Source organism: Oncorhynchus clarkii, chromosome 4 (genome assembly GCF_045791955.1).
Source record: "Oncorhynchus clarkii lewisi isolate Uvic-CL-2024 chromosome 4, UVic_Ocla_1.0, whole genome shotgun sequence".
Taxonomy (NCBI): domain Eukaryota; kingdom Metazoa; phylum Chordata; class Actinopteri; order Salmoniformes; family Salmonidae; genus Oncorhynchus; species Oncorhynchus clarkii.
This window is the reverse complement of record NC_092150.1, coordinates 56,943,048-56,961,216: the sequence shown is the minus strand read 5'-3', so window position 1 is coordinate 56,961,216 and position 18,169 is coordinate 56,943,048. Positions and strand designations below refer to the sequence as shown.

At 45.0% G+C, this 18,169-nt stretch overlaps 1 protein-coding gene across 3 annotated transcripts in view; it reads left to right on the top strand.

The window, feature by feature from the left end:
- Window positions 1–18,169, top strand: part of LOC139406974 (dual specificity phosphatase 10) — a 34,171-nt gene continuing 16,002 nt past the window's right edge. The window contains exons 1-2 of one of the 3 annotated variants that reach the window (XM_071150194.1): window positions 1–264; window positions 6,718–7,594. In XM_071150194.1, the coding sequence (XP_071006295.1) occupies window positions 6,766–7,594 (829 nt within the window). In that variant the 5' untranslated portion in view covers window positions 1–264; window positions 6,718–6,765. Of the gene's footprint in view, window positions 265–817; window positions 882–6,717; window positions 7,595–18,169 lie in introns of those variants that run through there. The other 2 variants (XM_071150196.1, XM_071150195.1) reach the window with 2 other exon arrangements.

Sequence of the window (18,169 nt, the reverse complement as noted above, 5' to 3'; positions counted from 1 at the left end):
GGTTGGTTCTCGCTGCGCCCTCACTGTACAAAACTACTAATTGAATATTAATGAAGTCGTTTATTGGCTCATACACGTGCCAATCCTAAAGTGCCAATTCTCTAGGTTGGCTGAACCCCTTGTATATTATTACTGGGGACCAGGCTAAAAGTAGAAATGTTGCGGATCCGCGGCACTGGGAAAGGCTGAATGGAATCAACATTGAGCACAAATAAAAATCGTCAACACTCAACCGGAGCACCCAAAACATTGTCTTACAAAAATGTAAGTAAACTTCTAAAATTCCTTTATTAGGCGACCTTTCACAGTGTATGTAGCTTACAAGTTGTGTATAAATTACGCTGGCGTTATCAACATGGACAGACCATACTCAGCAATTTCAAGTCATAACAGTGCTAACGTTAAATATGAACGATTTCAGATATCGGGAATTTCACATGAAACTATAGGCTATTCGATATCCTATATCCTTTAGATCGTTGCAAGAACTCATTTTCTTCATGCTAACTGACAGATGATAGATAAACTGCTGGCTTTTCAATATCACTTTTAACAAATATCTGTTACTGGCTACAATGTTGCCAAAATTATCCAGACTAGACTATCACTACAAATGATACCATGTTTTACTTACTATACGAGATAAATATGTGCTGTCCAACCGCGGCGTCTTTGAATTGGAATTGACATGTTTAATCTAATCAAACCGTGTCTGTACCGCTGAAGCCCTCCATACTTTTATTCTCAGCACGTCCTCATGCCGGTCTCTTCAATGAATGTACACCCTGTGATTTTTTTTTATTTTTTACATTACCAGCCAGTTGAAACAGCTGGACACTAAACGCACGGGCCAGACGACGCGACCATGGGCGTACTTTGATGTGAGGACATGGCTTATTACGTCGTTATTATTACAACGTTTGATGAAATTTAAGCAGCCTCGCGCATCCCATGACTGTCCCAGATGTGATTTGGAGGGAGAGACCAAACTGCGGCGTAGCTCTACTACAGGTTGAAGCAGTATTCCAGTCTTTTTTGTCACCTGAAATGCATAGCCTTATTGCACTGCAATGTGAAATTGACAGTAGCCTAGCTGCGTAGTAGAGATATTTGCTCTGTGAATTTCAATGCCCGTGTGACCTGCACATATTTGTGAGGATTATATTATTTGCTCATAGGCTACATATTCATTGGACACTCCACATATATCATATAGTCTATGGTTTATATCCACCCTCACTAAATGGTCAGTAGGCTCTCTGTTTTAACTGCATATTCCCATGACTGTGGTAGTTGTCTTGCAGACGTTTTCTTAGCAGATATTTGGTGACTGTGTAGCTGTTTAGTTTCTCATTCACTGTCCCCAGTCAGTGGCATTAGTCATCAACAAACCTCCATGCTATTCGATAGACGCTGTGGTTATTATTGATTCTACCCACGTCATAGTAGCCTATAGCAGAAGTCTTCTCTGGTTTAACTGGGCCCGAACGGACCCAGTAGAACCTACGTTGAAATGCTTGGAATGTTCTTCCTGTGAACCGCATTAAACAATGCCCACGTTAATTTCTACTCCCGTCTCATGTCCTGTCCTTATATTAGTTGCATAAGTAATACAGTGTGCTATACAACACAACTGGCGACGCAAAAGAAACGTTCTCACGTTTGTGCTCATTATCTTCGGCAGAAAGTCTGAGTTAAATTCATTAAAAATAATTCGCTGTAGAAAGACGCAAACAAAACGTGCTTTTGATGTCATAGCAACGAGACCCTCGAGGGATAGGAAGAGTTAGCTGCGGGAGAAAGTGAAGTCAGCGTGAGTTAAAAGAGAAAAAAAGGGCCTGGGAGTAAGGGAATGTCTGAAAAGTGTGAGAAAGAAAAATAAACCGAAAATGTCTGCATTGGTTGGAAATATAGGAACATTTGATGAATCTGTGGAACAATGGAGTTCTTACGCAGAATGTTTTGAGTACTTTGTGTTGGCAAATGGAATTAAAACAGAAGTCGTGCCAACATTTTTGACTGTTATGGGAGGAAAAACATTCAATCTATTGCACAGCCTGGTAACGCCTGAAAAACCTGGTGATGAATCATATCTGTCAATATGCATATTCTAGCATCTGGTCCTGAGAAATAGGCTGTTTACTTTGGGAACATTATTTTTCCAAACATACAAATAGTGCCCCCTAGCTTCAAGAGGTTAACATTGCAGAGAGCAATAGAAGTGAGTACGTCATTGGAAATGGCAAATAAAGATGCACAACAGTTAAGTGCATCGACCCAAGTGCCAAAGGTGTCTATGGAGTTAAAAAACAAGGCACGAGGTGGCATGCCATGCTATCGCTGTGGGAAACCAGGTCACCAAGCAGAGGAGTGTTGGTGCAAAGACTTAGACTGCAGAAGTTGTGGAAAAAAGGGTCACATCGAACGTGCATGTAAAAACAAAAAGAGACAATCAAACAAAAGTACTGAACAAAGGAAAAGCGACTTCAGGGAGTACAAAAAGAAAGTGCATAAAATGGAGCACATAGAGGATGAACAAAGTCATACCCTGTCTGAAGGGGAAGAATCTTTGCATGTTTTGTCCATTTCAGACAATGGATACGAATACTGGGTGACACCGCTACTGGATGGAAACGCAGTACGGATGCAAGTGTACACTGGAGCAGCCATATCTTTGCTGTCTGAGGCTGTATACAAGGAGAAACTACATTACCTCACACTACAGCCCACAAAGATGACGCTGAAAACATACACCGGTGAGATTGCTTCAGTGAGAGGAAGCGTGATTGTTACAGTGGAGCTCAACAAACAGAAGGTAAAGATACCCCTCTACATTGTGAAAGGCAACCATCCAGCATTGCTAGGACGCACATGGCTGAAAAAGATCAAACTAAACTGGCAGGAAATTCACATGGTTGCAAAAGAGGACACAAACCTACAAGGGATATTGAGGAAACACGCGGATGTGTTCAAAGGAGAACTTGGCAGTATGAAGGACATAACAGTTAAACTGACCGTGAAACCAGACAGCAAACTAAATGCTTCAAAGCTAGACCTGTCCCATACGCCATAAAACCAAAAGTTGAAATTGAGCTAAACAGACTAGTGGAGAGTGGAGTATTGGATCCAGTGAATGGGCTACACCTGTTGTTCCAGTCATAAAAAAAGATGGATCCCTCAGACTCTGTGGTGATTTCAAAGTCACAATTAACCCAGTCTTGACTGCTGAAAAATATCCACTACCCCTCATTGATAACCTCTTTTCTGGTTTAGTTGGAGGACAAAAATTCAGTAAGATAGACATATGTCAGGCCTATCTACATGTGCATGTGGACCAAGAGTCACAAGAACTGCTGACCATAGTGACTCACAAAGGACTGTACAGGTACCGGTGGCTTCCTTTTTGAATCACCTCAGTTCCGGCCTTGTTTCAGAGAGCTATGGACCAGATACTGAGTGGGCTCACTGGGGTCCAATGTTACCTTGATGATCTACTCATCACCAGCAAAGACGAGCAGGAGCACCTGAGAAACAAGAACGCTACACTACAGAGATTGGAGGAGAACGGTCTGAGGGTCCGGAAGGACAAATGCAAGTTTTTCCGGCCCTCTGTTGAGTACCTGGGCCACGTCATCGACAGTTCAGGTCTCCACAAGGTGCCATCGAAGGTGAAGGCCGTTGCGGAAGCAACCTAGCTAACATGTTAAAGCAACTGCATTAAATTTGAACAAAACCAAACAGTGGAAGTGGACAGACAGATGTGAGGACGCCTTCATGAAAGTGAAAACAGCCTTAGCTCAGTCAGAGGCCCTAACCCACTTCAACCCCAACCTGCCATTACAGTTGGCATGTGATGCATCGCCTTATGGCGTTGGTGCGGTTGTCTCACACATTATGCCATCACGTGAAGAAAGGCCAATTGCTTTCGCATCACGGACCTTAAGTAAAGCCGAGAGCAATTATGCACAGATAGAGCGTGAAACACTCGCCATTGTGTTTGGAGTTAAGACATTTCATCAGTTTTTGTATGGCCGACGATTCACACTGCTGACGAACCATAGACCCCTCAACTTCATCTTTGGTCCCCACACCGGCATTCCGCCGCTTGCAGCCAGCCGCATGCAGCCAACCGTATGCAGCGATGGGCATTGTTATCTGCTCACCAGTACGATATCAAGTACAGAAGGTCTGAGCAGCACTGCAATGCAGACGGTCTCTCAAGGCTTCCACTCACACACACTGAGCACTCCCAGGCTGAAATCTTCTACTTCAAGGAAGTGACGAACGCCCCAGTTACATCTGTCCAAGTGAAAAAGTTCAGCCACACTGACCCAGTGATGTCTGAGGTCGCGGACATTGTCACTCGTGGAAACGAAGGAGAGATGTCGGGCAGCCTATAACCTTACCTAGTGAGGAGAAACCAGCTCACAGTTCAGTTCGGATGCTTGCTATGGGGTTTTCCGGTCATCATACCGCCGCAACTGAGAAGGCAGGTGCTTGAAGAACTCCATTCAGGGCACTGTGGCATGGTGTGAATGAAGGAGATTACACGCAGCTACTTTTGGTGGCAAGGTCTGGACACAGCTATCAAAGACAAGGTCAAGTCATGATCTGCACGTCAAAAGATGAGGAAGATGTCTCAGCTAGCGCCACTACACCCATGGGACTTCCCAGGGTAGCCTTGGCAGCGAGTCCACATAGACTATGCAGGCCCACTGGAGGATTGTATGTTCTTAGTCGTAGTTGACGCACACAGCAAATGGCCTGAGGTCATAGTGATGAAGAGCACCTCAGCGGAGAGAACCATTAAAGAGCTACTGTCAATCTTCAGTCGCTTCGGCTTGCCAAAGCAACTCATTAGTGATAATGGCCCCCAACAGGTGTCTGAACAGTTCCGGTCATTCATGGAAGCAAATGGAATTCAGCACATCAAGTCAGCGCTGTATCATCCTGCAACGAACGGCCTCGCCGAAAGGTTTGTCCAAACGATGAAGCAAGCTTTAAAATCATCACAAGGGAACGGCTCCCTCAATAGGCACCTAAAAACACCTTCCTGTTAACCTACAGAAACACTCCCCACGCTAAACCAAAGTGGCACCCGCGTCAGCCATGATGAAAAGACAGTTTTGCACGCGACTCGACCTCCTGAGACCTCCAAAGACTAAACAGGTTGTACAGACACAACAGAGAGCACAGGGGGGAGAGACAGAGCAAAGCAAATGACAGAAGCTTCATAGCTGGAGAGAAAGTTCTTGCTCGGAACTACTGTAAAGTTCCAAAGTGGATACCAGCCACAGTGGTTGCACAAACAGGACCTGTGTCCTACACAGTTCACACACCAGAAAACATCATCTGGAGGAGACATGTGGATCAACTGTTGCCAGGAACCAACCTCAGAGATAACTCCTGTCAAGCGACAATCCAAGATCAGCTACTGGAGGCCTACCATGACTACGAGCCATCACTTGAACATCCACTGCAGCAACCTACAAATGTGGAAAGTGCTCCAGACTCACCTGCACCAGCCAGAGAGCCTATTCAGGGTACTGTTGCACCCCAGTTTGGGCATACACCATCACCACTCCGACTCAGATACAATGTGACTGTAGACTCACCTGTACGTCGTCATTACCCTGCAAGAGAAAGACGAACCCGTGACAGGTTGACTATTTAGTTCAGACTAACCTCTGACATTGGGGCAGAATACACCCCAGGGTTAAGTCGGAGAACTGTGTCAGTCTACCCTCTTTCCCTAGTTTAAAAAAAGGTTATTCTGAGAAGTTCATTTATTTACATTAAGATAACTTATTTTAAAAAGAAAACAATAGGCAAAACATTGAATCATCAAAGGTAAAGGGGGAGGAATATGTTGTGTATTGATATTCTAGTTTTGTCCCTTTAGGGCACCTGTAACTCCCTTGCTTACCTACGATGAAATGCTTGGAATGTTATTCCTGTGAAACGCATTAAACAACGCACATGTTAATTTCTACTCCCGTCTCATTCCTGTCCTTATATTAGTTGTATAAGTAATACAGTGATACAATAATACAGTGATACAATAAAGCAATACAACACAATCATTTTAAGAAAAGGGGACCCGGACTTGAACAATCAGATCCGAACTTAAATGGGGCCGACTACAACTATATCAGACCCAATTGGATCTTAATAAAAAATAAAAACGATTATCAGCCCCGTTGCTCTTCTCGTTAACGAATAGGGCTTCATATGTTGGCTAGGCCTTCTATAAGTGAACAGATTCACCTTATTACTGTAAAATAAATATGCTATAGGCTATGCAGACCCGTGGTCAGGTCCATTCAGGTCCATTTGGGTCTATCAATTGCAGTTACATAGACCCGAGACCGATGACAATCAAACAGGACCTGACCTGAACCTGAGGGAAACGTTTGAATTTTGGATCCGGGCCCGCTTGGGTCCCGGGTCGGGCTCGGGTATTCAGGTTAGGGTGGACCCATAAAGACCTCTAGTCTATAGTGGATTCCGTTGGTGCACTCACAAACCTAATCTAGGCCCATATTCATAAAGCAACTCGGAGTACTGGTCTAGCTTCAAGCTCCGTGTCAATGTAATCTTATTTATTATTATTATCTAAAAGGCAAAACATATCCTAAATCAGCAGTCCTACTCTGAAATACTTTATGCATGCAAGCCCTGACATTTAGTTTCTTCTGTCAATCTTTCCCCATGTAGACTGGCTTCTTGTAGTTCTCCCTAGACGTCCTGACCCTCAGCCTCCCCATGCCTCCATCTCCCCTCGACGACAGAATTGTGGTGGCGCTGCCAAGGCCGATCCGACCTCAGGAACTCCGACTGTGCCTGGACACCAGCTACCTGGACACCACCGTCACCAGCCACAGCAGCAAGGCAACGGTCATCAGCACCACGGTGGTGAAGATCCGGGCGACCAACCTCACGTATATGCCCTCATCCAACGGCTCCACACGCTCCCTGTCGTGTGGATGCAGCAGTGCCAGCTGCTGCTCGGTCACCACCTACGAGAAGGACAGCCAGCACAACCAGCGCCACCAGCAGAGCCACCAGAGCCACGTGAGCCAGGTGAGTGCCAGCAGCCCCAACCTCAGCTATGCTGGACCCACCTCTTCCTCCAACTCCATGGGCATGGTCCACCATGAGGCCTTTAGTGACCCCAGTCTCACCTCAGGCTCACCCAAGGCTATAGGGTCCACCATCCGGGTCATCCACCCCAATGAGCTGGCCAAGCGAATGGCCAGATGCCCCATGGGACACCTGGTCGGGCCTGTCCCGGTCATCATCGATTGCCGACCCTTCATGGAGTACAACAAGAGCCACATCCAGGGTGCGGTACACATCAACTGTTCCGACAAGATCAGCCGGCGGCGGCTGCAGCAGGGCAAGATCACAGTGTTGGACCTCCTGTCATGCCGCGAGTCTTCCGGCAAGGACTCCTTCAAAAGCATCTTCTCCAAAGAGATCGTGGTGTATGACGAAAATACCATGGATCCCCAGAGGGTGACTTCCTCGCAGCCCCTCCATGTGGTCCTGGATTCGCTGAGGAGGGAGGGCAAGGACCCCATCGTTCTCAAAGGTAGGACGAAGTTCTGGGCTCATATTCACAAAATGTCTCAGATAAGGTAGTGTAGGAGTGCGGATCTAGCATCAGTTTTGCCTTCCAGATCATAATCTTGAGGTCTCTCTGGAGGTTGTGTCGAAGCTTCAGTGAGTCAATGTAGAAACATCAGGGATGTTAACTGGAATTGTTGAAAGATGAGGATGAGGTCTTTCATATAAAAAGCCTACAGGACTGTTTTAATTAGAGACAATTTTTTAAGAGCTCTGGTTTGTTTCTGAGAGGATGAGAGAGATTGGTTTACGTAGCTCTAAGCTGGTCCGTCCAAGTCCTTTTCCAGAGTCTTTGTGCTTCTGTTGTGATGGAAACAGACGTTTAGATGACAATAGGCAATGAAGTTGGTGCAATGGTGATATTTGCTATTGAATGTATGTCCCTGATGAATAGGCTCATGTTAGGTGTAAAGTAGATCTAAGGAATTTGTCTTGCCTCCATTGTGTGTAAGACTCTTTTACTGTAACTCACACTGCAATTTACTTTGTACTTTTACTTTGTACTACCCATATAAATTACAGAATGAAGGCCTAAACTGACACTTCTGCTTCATCTCCACACACACACACACACACACACACACACACACACAGACACACACACACACACACACACACACACACACACACACACACACACACACACACACACACACACACACACACACACACACACACACACACACACACACACACACACACACACACACACACACACACACAGAGATCTTAATTTGGCAGGCAGCTCTAGTCCTGCCAGGGTATGTAATATGCTTTGGCTGTTGTGCAGAGACTAGGAGACAGCTGTTCGTAAATACTGAGCCCTGTTGAGGCAGCAGCCTCTGGGTTAGTGCCATGTTTTATATCTTCGGTTCGTGTGTGTCTGTGTTTGAGTGTTTGTGTGTGTGCAGAGCTGGAGCAGCAGCAGGCTGTGTTCTGGGTTGGGGGCTAGGACATGTTTCTGCCGTCTGCTTCGCAGACGCTGTCTTGCAGGGAGATCATACTGTAGCACCTTGATGCCATCCCATCCTCCTACGGCTCTACTGTCCTCTCTACCTTCCTCTCCTCTCGACCTGATGGCTTCCTCCATTCCTTCCCCCTTCCTTCCTCCTTCGCTCTCCCTCTGCGCCCGTCTCTGTCTGCGGCGATGGGGAACAGGGAGCGGGCTACAGTAGGGCAGAATGTCTTGGTCTTTTTTTCTGATTTAATTCCCCTGAAATGCAGACATCTGCTGCTGCAGGAATCCTGGTTAGTGGTTAGAGCGTAGGACTAGTAACCGGAAGGTTGCAAGTTCAAATCCCCGAGCTGACAAGGTACAAATCTGGCATTCTGCCCCTGAACAGACAGTTAACCCACTGTTCCTAATCCGTAATTGAAAATAAGAATTTGTTCTTAACTGACTTGCCTAGTTTAAAATAAAAAATATTTATGACTCTGTCTCGGCTGGTCTCAACCGCCGTGTGTGTGTGTGGTTATGTGGGTTTCCCAGCGTCAGTGTAATTTATAACAAGACATGATTAATTCTAATATTGATCATGGTGGGTCTTAGTGATTAATTGGATCCTGTAGAAGAGAGGCCTCTAACCATAGACATAGGATGCGTCTCAAATGGCATTCTATTCCCTATGTACTGGAATAGGGTGTACTAGTCTTTTTAAAGAAGTTTTGAAAAATAAAAGGAGCATGTTATTTTCTTCATCTTCTTCTTTCATTCTTCTTCAAAATTGTAAATACATATTTTTTTTTACTTTAGTCAAGTTTCATTGGATCAAGAAGTTGTGGGTATTTTTTTAATCAGTTATAACCCTGCAATCAAAAGCCAGAAATACACTACATGGCCAAAAGTATGTGGATACCAGTTCAAATTAGTTGATTTGGCTATTTCCTCTACACCCGTTGCTGACAGATGTATAAAATTGAGCACACCGCCATGCAATCTCCATAGACAAACATTGGCAGTAGAATGGCCCATTCTGTAAAGCTCAGTGACTTTCAACGTGGCACCGTCATATAATGCTACATTTCCAACAAGTCAATTCTTAAAATGTCTGACCTGCTAGAGCTGTCCGGGTCAACTGTAAGCATTGTTATTGTGAAGTGGAAACGTCTAGGAGCAACAACGGCTCAGCCGCAGGCCACACAAGCTCACAGATTGGGTCTGCTGAGTGCTTAAGTGAGTAGCGCGTATAAATCATCTGTCCTCGGTCCTCTGGAAGCAACGTCAGCACAAGAACTGTTCGTCTGGAGCGTCATGAAATGGGTTTCCATTACCGAGCAACTGCACATAAGCCTAAGATCATCATTCACAATGCCCAGATGGAGTGGTGTAAAGCTCACTGCCATTGGACTCTGGAACAGTGGAAACATGTTCTCTGGATTGATGAATCACGCTTGAATATCTGGCAGTCTGACAGAAGAATCTGGGTTTGGCGGATGCCAGGAGAACGCTACCTGCCCCAATGCATAATGCCAACTGTAAAGTTTGCTGAAGGAGGAATAATGGTCTGGGGCTGTTTTTCATGGTTCAGGTTAGACGCCTTCGGTCCAGTAAAAGGAAATCTTAACACTACACATGCTTCCAACTTTGTGGGGAAGGCCCTTTCCTGTTTCAGCATGGCAATGCCCCTGTGCACGAAGCGAGGTCTATACAGAAATGGTTTGTCGAAATCGGTGTGGAAGAACTTGACTGGCCTGCACAGAGCCCTGACCTCAACCACATCGAATGAGATGTTCGACGAGCGGGTTTCCACATACTTTCGGCCGTGTAATGTACATAGACCACGAAACATATGTGATTGAAATTTTTTGGCGATCAGTACTTTTTTGATTTCCTGAGAATTGTTTGTGAAATTTACGAATGGTATTTAATTTACCCATAAGGAGGGATGCCAAATGTTAGTTACGATTTACTCATGCATTAATGAAATGTGAAAAACAGTTTTGGATGCATCCCAAATAACATTCTATTCCCTAGCTACTTACGTGCACTACTTTTGACAGGGCCCATAGAGCTCTGTTCAAGAATCAAAAGTACATAGGGATTTCAAATCAAATTTTATTGTTCACATACACATGGTTAGCAGTAGAGGTCGACCAATTAATCGAAATGGCCGATTAATTAGGGCTGATTTCAAGTTTTCATAACAATCGGCATTTTTGGACACCGATCATGGCCGATTACATCCACGAGGAGACTGTGTGGCAGGCTGACTACCTGTTATGCAAGTGCAGCAAGGAGCCAAGGTAAGGTGCTAGCTAGCATTAAATGTATCTTACAAAAACAATAAATCTTAACATAATCACTAGTTAACTACACATGGATGATGATATTACTAGTTTATCTAGCTTGTTGCATATAATCGATGCGGATCCTGTTATTTTATCATTGAATCATAGCCTACTTCGCCAAATGGGTGATTTAACAAGCGCATTCGCGAAAAAAGCACTGTCGTTGCACCAATGTGTACCTAACCATAAACATCAACGCCTTTCTTAAAATCAATACACAAGTATATGTTTTTAAACCTGCATATTTAGTTAATATTGCCTGCAAACATGAATTTATTTTATCAAATCAAATCAAATTTTATTTGTCACATACACATGGTTAGCAGATGTTAATGCGAGTGTAGCGAAATGCTTGTGCTTCTAGTTCCGACAATGCAGTAATAACAAGTAATCTAACTAACAATTCCAAAACTACTGTCTTGTACACAGTGTAAGGGGATAAAGAATATGTACATAAGGATATATGAATGAGTGATGGTACAGAGCAGCATAGGCAAGATACAGTAGATGGTATCGAGTACAGTATGTACAAATGAGATGAGTATGTAAACAAAGTGGCATAGTTTAAAGTGGCTAGTGATACATGTATTACATAAGGATACAGTCGATGATATAGAGTACAGTATATACGTATGCATATGAGATGAATAATGTAGGGTAAGTAACATTATATAAGGTAGCATTGTTTAAAGTGGCTAGTGATATATTTACATCATTTCCCATCAATTCCCATTATTAAAGTGGCTGGAGTTGAGTCAGTGTCAGTGTGTTGGCAGCAGCCACTCAGTGTTAGTGGTGGCTGTTTAACAGTCTGATGGCCTTGAGATAGAAGCTGTTTTTCAGTCTCCCGGTCCCAGCTTTGATGCACCTGTACTGACCTCGCCTTCTGGATGATAGCGGGGTGAACAGGCAGTGGCTCGGGTGGTTGATGTCCTTGATGATCTTTATGGCCTTCCTGTGACATCGGGTGGTGTAGGTGTCCTGGAGGGCAGGTAGTTTGCCCCCGGTGATGCGTTGTGCAGACCTCACTACCCTCTGGAGAGCCTTACGGTTGAGGGCGGTGCAGTTGCCATACCAGGCGGTGATACAGCCCGCCAGGATGCTCTCGATTGTGCATCTGTAGAAGTTAGTGAGTGCTTTTGGTGACAAGCCGAATTTCTTCAGCCTCCTGAGGTTGAAGAGGCGCTGCTGCGCCTTCTTCACGATGCTGTCTGTGTGAGTGGACCAATTCAGTTTGTCTGTGATGTGTATGCCGAGGAACTTAAAACTTGCTACCCTCTCCACTACTGTTCCATCGATGTGGATAGGGGGGTGTTCCCTCTGCTGTTTCCTGAAGTCCACAATCATCTCCTTAGTTTTGTTGACGTTGAGTGTGAGGTTATTTTCCTGACACCACACTCCGAGGGCCCTCACCTCCTCCCTGTAGGCCGTCTCGTCGTTGTTGGTAATCAAGCCTACCACTGTTGTGTCGTCCGCAAACTTGATGATTGAGTTGGAGGCGTGCGTGGCCACGCAGTCGTGGGTGAACAGGGAGTACAGGAGAGGGCTCAGAACGCACCCTTGTGGGACCCCAGTGTTGAGGATCAGCGGGGAGGAGATGTTGTTGCCTACCCTCACCACCTGGGGGCGGCCCGTCAGGAAGTCCAGTACCCAGTTGCACAGGGCGGGGTCGAGACCCAGGGTCTCGAGCTTGATGACGAGCTTGGAGGGTACTATGGTGTTGAATGCCGAGCTGTAGTCGATGAACAGCATTCTCACATAGGTATTCCTCTTGTCCAGATGGGTTAGGGCAGTGTGCAGTGTGGTTGAGATTGCATCGTCTGTGGACCTATTTGGGCGGTAAGCAAATTGGAGTGGGTCTAGGGTGTCAGGTAGGGTGGAGGTGATATGGCCCTTGACTTGTCTCTCAAAGCACTTCATGATGACGGATGTGAGTGCTACGGGGCGGTAGTCGTTTAGCTCAGTTACCTTAGCTTTCTTGGGAACAGGAACAATGGTGGCCCTCTTGAAGCATGTGGGAACAGCAGACTGGTATAGGGATTGATTGAATATGTCCGTAAACACACCGGCCAGCTGGTCTGCGCATGCTCTGAAGTCAGCTTGGTCGGACCAGCGTTGGACAGACCTCAGCGTGGGAGCCTCTTGTTTTAGTTTCTGTCTGTAGGCAGGGATCAACAAAATGGAGTCGTGGTCAGCTTTTCCGAAAGGGGGGCGGGGCAGGGCCTTATATGCGTCGCGGAAGTTAGAGTAACAATGATCCAAGGTCTTTCCACCCCTGGTTGCGCAATCGATATGCTGATAAAATTTAGGGAGTCTTGTTTTCAGATTAGCCTTGTTAAAATCCCCAGCTACAATGAATGCAGCCTCCGGATAAATCGTTTCCAGTTTGCAGAGAGTTAAATAATGTTCGTTCAGAGCCATCGATGTGTCTGCTTGGGGGGGATATATACGGCTGTGATTATAATCGAAGAGAATTCTCTTGGTAGATAATGTGGTCTACATTTGATTGTGAGGAATTCTAAATCAGGTGAACAGAAGGATTTGAGTTCCTGTATGTTTCTTTCATCACACCATGTCACGTTGGCCATGAGGCATACACCCCGCCCCTCTTCTTACCAGAAAGATGTTTGTTTCTGTCAGCGCGATGCGTGGAGAAACCCGTTGGCTGCACCGCTTCGGATAGAGTCTCTCCAGTGAGCCATGTTTCAGTGAAGCAAAGGACGTTACAGTCTCTGATGTCCCTCAGGAATGCTACCCTTGCTCGGATTTCATCAACCTTGTTGTCAAGAGACTGGACATTGGCAAGAAGAATGCTAGGGAGTGGTGCACGGTGTGCCCGTCTCCGGAGTCTGACCAGAAGACCACCTCGTTTCCCTCTCTTTCGGAGTCGTTTTTTTGGGTCGCTGCATAGGATCCACTCCGTTGTCCTGTTTGTAAGGCAGAACACAGGATCCGCTTCGCGAAAAACATATTCTTGGTCGTACTGATGGTGAGTTGACGCTGATCTTATATTCAGTAGTTCTTCTCGACTGTATGTAATGAAACCTAAGATGACCTGGGGTACTAATGTAAGAAATAACACGTAAAAAAAACAAAAAACTGCATAGTTTCCTAGGAACGCGAAGCGAGGCGGCCATCTCTGTCGGCGCCGGAAGTCCTTCTTTATTAACTAGGGAAATTGTGTCACTTCTCTTTTGTTCTATGCAACAGAGTCAGGGTATATGCAGCAGGTTGGGCCGCCTGGCTCGTTGCGAAATGTGTGAAGAAAGAATAAAGGTTTTGTTTTCAAAATGTTAGTTTCTGGAATTGACCATATTAATGACCTAAGGTTCGTATTTCTGCGTGTTATTATGTTATAATTAAGTCTATGATTTGATATTTGATAGAGCAGTCTGACTGAGCTGTGGTAGGCAGCAGCAGGCCCGTAAGCATTCATTCAAACAGCACTTTTGTGCGTTTGCCAGCAGCTCTTCGCTGTGCTTCAAGCATTGAGCTGTTTATGACTTCAAGCCTATCAACTCCCGAGATTAGGCTGTGGTAACCGATGTGAAATGGCTAGCCAGTTAGCGCGGTGCGCGCTAATAGCGTTTCAATCGGTGACGTCACTCGCTCTGAGACCGTGAAGTAGTTGTTCCCCTCGCTCTGCAAGGCCCACGGCTTCTGTGGAGCGATGGGTAACGATGCTTCGAGGGTGGCTATTGTCGATGTGTTCCTGGTTCGAGCTCAGGTAGGGGCGAGGAGAGGGATGGAAGCTATGCTCAGTATACTGTTACACTGGCAATACTAAAGTGCCTATAAGAACATCCAATACTTAAAGGTATATGAAATACAAATGGTATATAGAGAAATAGTCCTATAATTCCTATAACTACAACCTAAAACTAAATTGAGGCTAAATTGATTTTATTGATGTATTATATTAAGTTAAAATAAAAGTGTTTATTCAGTTTTGTTGTTATTGTCATTATTACAAATAAAAAATAAAATATATATATTTTTTAAATTGTCCGATTAATTGGTATCGGCTTTTTTTGGTCCTCCAATAATCGGTATCGGTATCGGCGTTGAAAAATCATAAACGGTCGACCTCTAGTTAGCAGATGTATTGCGAGTGTAGCGAAATGTTTGTGCTTCTAGTTCCGACAGTGCAGAAATATCTAACAAGTAATCTAACAATTCCACACCAACTACCTAATACACACACATCTAAGTAAGGAATGGAATAAGAATATATACATATAAATATATTGATGAGCAATGACAGAGCGGCATAGGCAAGATGCACTAGATGGTATCAAATACAGTATATACATATGAGATGAGTAATGTAAGATATGTAAACATTATTAAAGTGGCATTATTAATTGACTAGTGATCCATTTATTAAAGTGGCCAATGACTTCAAGTCTGCTGTCTCGTCGTTGTTGGTAATCAAGCCTACTACTGTTGTGACGTCTGCAAACTTGATGATTGAGTTGGAGGTGCGCATGGCTACGCAGTCATTGGTGAACAGGGATTACAGGAGGGGGCTGAGCATGTACCCTTGTGGGAACCCAGTGTTGAGGATCAGCGAAGTGGAGATGTTGTTTCCTACCTTCACCACCTGGGGTTGGCCCGTCAGGAAGTCCAGAAACCAATTGCACAGGCGGGGTTGAGACCCAGGACCTCAAGCTTAATGATGAGCTTGGAGGGTACTATGGTGTTGAATGCTGAGCTGTAGTCAATGAACAGCATTCTTACATAGGTATTCCTCGTGTCCAGGTGAGAAAGGGCAGTGTGCAGTGTGATGGCGATTGCATCACCTGTGGACCTATTGGGGCGGTACGTAAATTGAAGTGGGTCTAGGGTGGCAGGTAAGGTGGAGGTGATATGATCCTTCACTAGTTTCTCAAAGCACTTCATGATCCCAGATGTGAGTGCTACGGGGCGCTAGTCATTTATTTCAGTTACCTTTGCCTTCTTGGGTACAGGAAGAAAGGTGGCATGTGGGGGACTGCAGACTGGGATAGGGAGAGATTGAATATTTCTGTAAACACACCAGCCAGCATGCTCTGAGGACGCTGCTGGGGATACTCTCTGGGCTGGCAGCCTAGCGAGGGTTAACGCGTTTAAATATCTTACTTACGTTGACCACGGAGAAGGAGAGCACACGTTGTCCTTGGTAGGTGGCACTGTATTATCCTCAAACTGGGCGAAGAAGGTGTTTAGTTTGTCTGGAAGCAAGACGTCGATGTCTGTGATATGGCTGGTTTTCTTTTTGTAGTCCATGATTGTCTGTTGACCCTGCCACATACGTCTTGTGTCTGAGCCGTTGAATTGTGTTTCCACTTTGTCTCTAGACTGACAATTCGCCTTGTTTGATTGCCTTGCTGAGGGAATTACTACACTGTTTGTATTCGGTCATATTCCCAGTAAACCTTCCATGGTTGAATGCAGTGGTTCGTGCTTTCAGTTTTGTGTGAATGCCGCCATCTATCCACGGTTTCTGGTTAGGGTAAGTTTTAATAGGCATAGTGGATACAACATCTCCTATGCACTTCCTTATAAACTCACTCACCGAATCAGCGTATAAATCAATATTATTCTCTGAGGCTCTGAACATATCCACGTGATTAAACAATCTTGAAGTGTGGATTCCGATTGGTCAGACCAGCGTTGAATAGTCTGTGTCACGGGTACATCCTGTTTGAGTTTCTGCTTATAGGAAGGGATGAGCAAAATGGAGTCGTGGTCAGATTTGCCGAAGGGAGGGCGGGGGAGGGCCCTATGGTTTCCAGTTTGTGTAAAGTCCAGTGAAGTTCCTTGAGGGCCATCGTGGTATGGGCTTGAGGGGGGATATACATAGCTGTGACAATAATCGACGGGAATTCTCTTGGGAGACAATACGGTTGGCATTTGATTGTGAGGAATTCTAGGTGACGTGAACAAAAGGACTTGAGTTCCTGTATGTTGTTACGATTACACTATGAGTCGTTAATCATGAAACATACACCCCCACCCTTCTTCTTCCCGGAGAGATGTTTATTTCTGTCAGCGCGACGCACAAAGATTCCCGGGGGCTGTACCGACTCCGACAGCAAATCCCGAGAGAGCCATGTTTCTGTGAAACAGAGTATGTTACAATCCCTGATGTCTCTCTGGAAAGCAACTCTTACCCTAATTTCGTCTACCTTGTTATCCATAGACTGGACATTAGCGAGTAATATATTCGGAAGCGTTGGCAAGTGTGTGCGCCTCCGAAAGTCTGACCAGAAGGCCACACCGTCTACCTCATCTATGGTGACGTTATTTTGGGTTAGCCTCTGGAATCAGTTCAGATGCCCTGGGTGGTTCGGACAAAGGATCCGCTTCAGGAAAGTTGTATTCCTGGTCGTAGTGCTGGTAAATTCACTTCGCTCTGATATTCAATAGTTCTTCCCAGCTGTATGCAATAACACTTAAGATTTTCTGGGCCACCAGTGTAAGAAATAATACATAAAAAAAATATATATTTCAACGTTTCCTAAGGACTAGAAGCTAGGCGGCCCTCTCTGTCGTCGCCATCTTTGGGACGCAACCTCAGTCTCCGGTTTAATTTTTGGGCTTTTTCCAGAAGAGTAAATCATCAAATGGCGTATATCAATATGGCTTGGACGGCATATTTTGATGCAGAGAACAGCAACATTTCTGGTCCTGACTTGCTTTTTTCCCTGTGACCCAGACCTAATTGTAGTAATGAGTTATATAGCTGTCAAATGTGTCATAAGCAAACATCATTATTGATGTAAGACTGTGGACCTTACAATTGATGGATAGCACTGAATAGTGGAACCTGTGAGAAGCCCTCAGAGCTTCAGAGAAGTTGTAATTTTTGAGTGAGGAACTGTGCTGGAGGCTTCTAAAAGTGAGAGAGACAGATGAAGATGCTTTCCTCCATGAGATTGTCGAAAGATGCTTCACAGATCTCATCTCTCTCCACAATGTGCCAGAAAATGATTTAGCCTTTTCTACTATTCTCACTCTTGCCTCTCAAAGGAAGCTATTTACCAATTGAGCGCATCTCCACAAGAAAGACGCCACTTGAATATGTGCATTACAAGTACAATTTTTTCAAAGATGATTTTGGTTGAACAGTTGAATCTGTTAGTTTGTTGAAAAATCCAGAAAGAGAAAGCTATTTAATGCATCATTAGAGAATCTTGCCACACACACACACACACACACACACACACACACACACACACACACACACACACACACACACACACACACA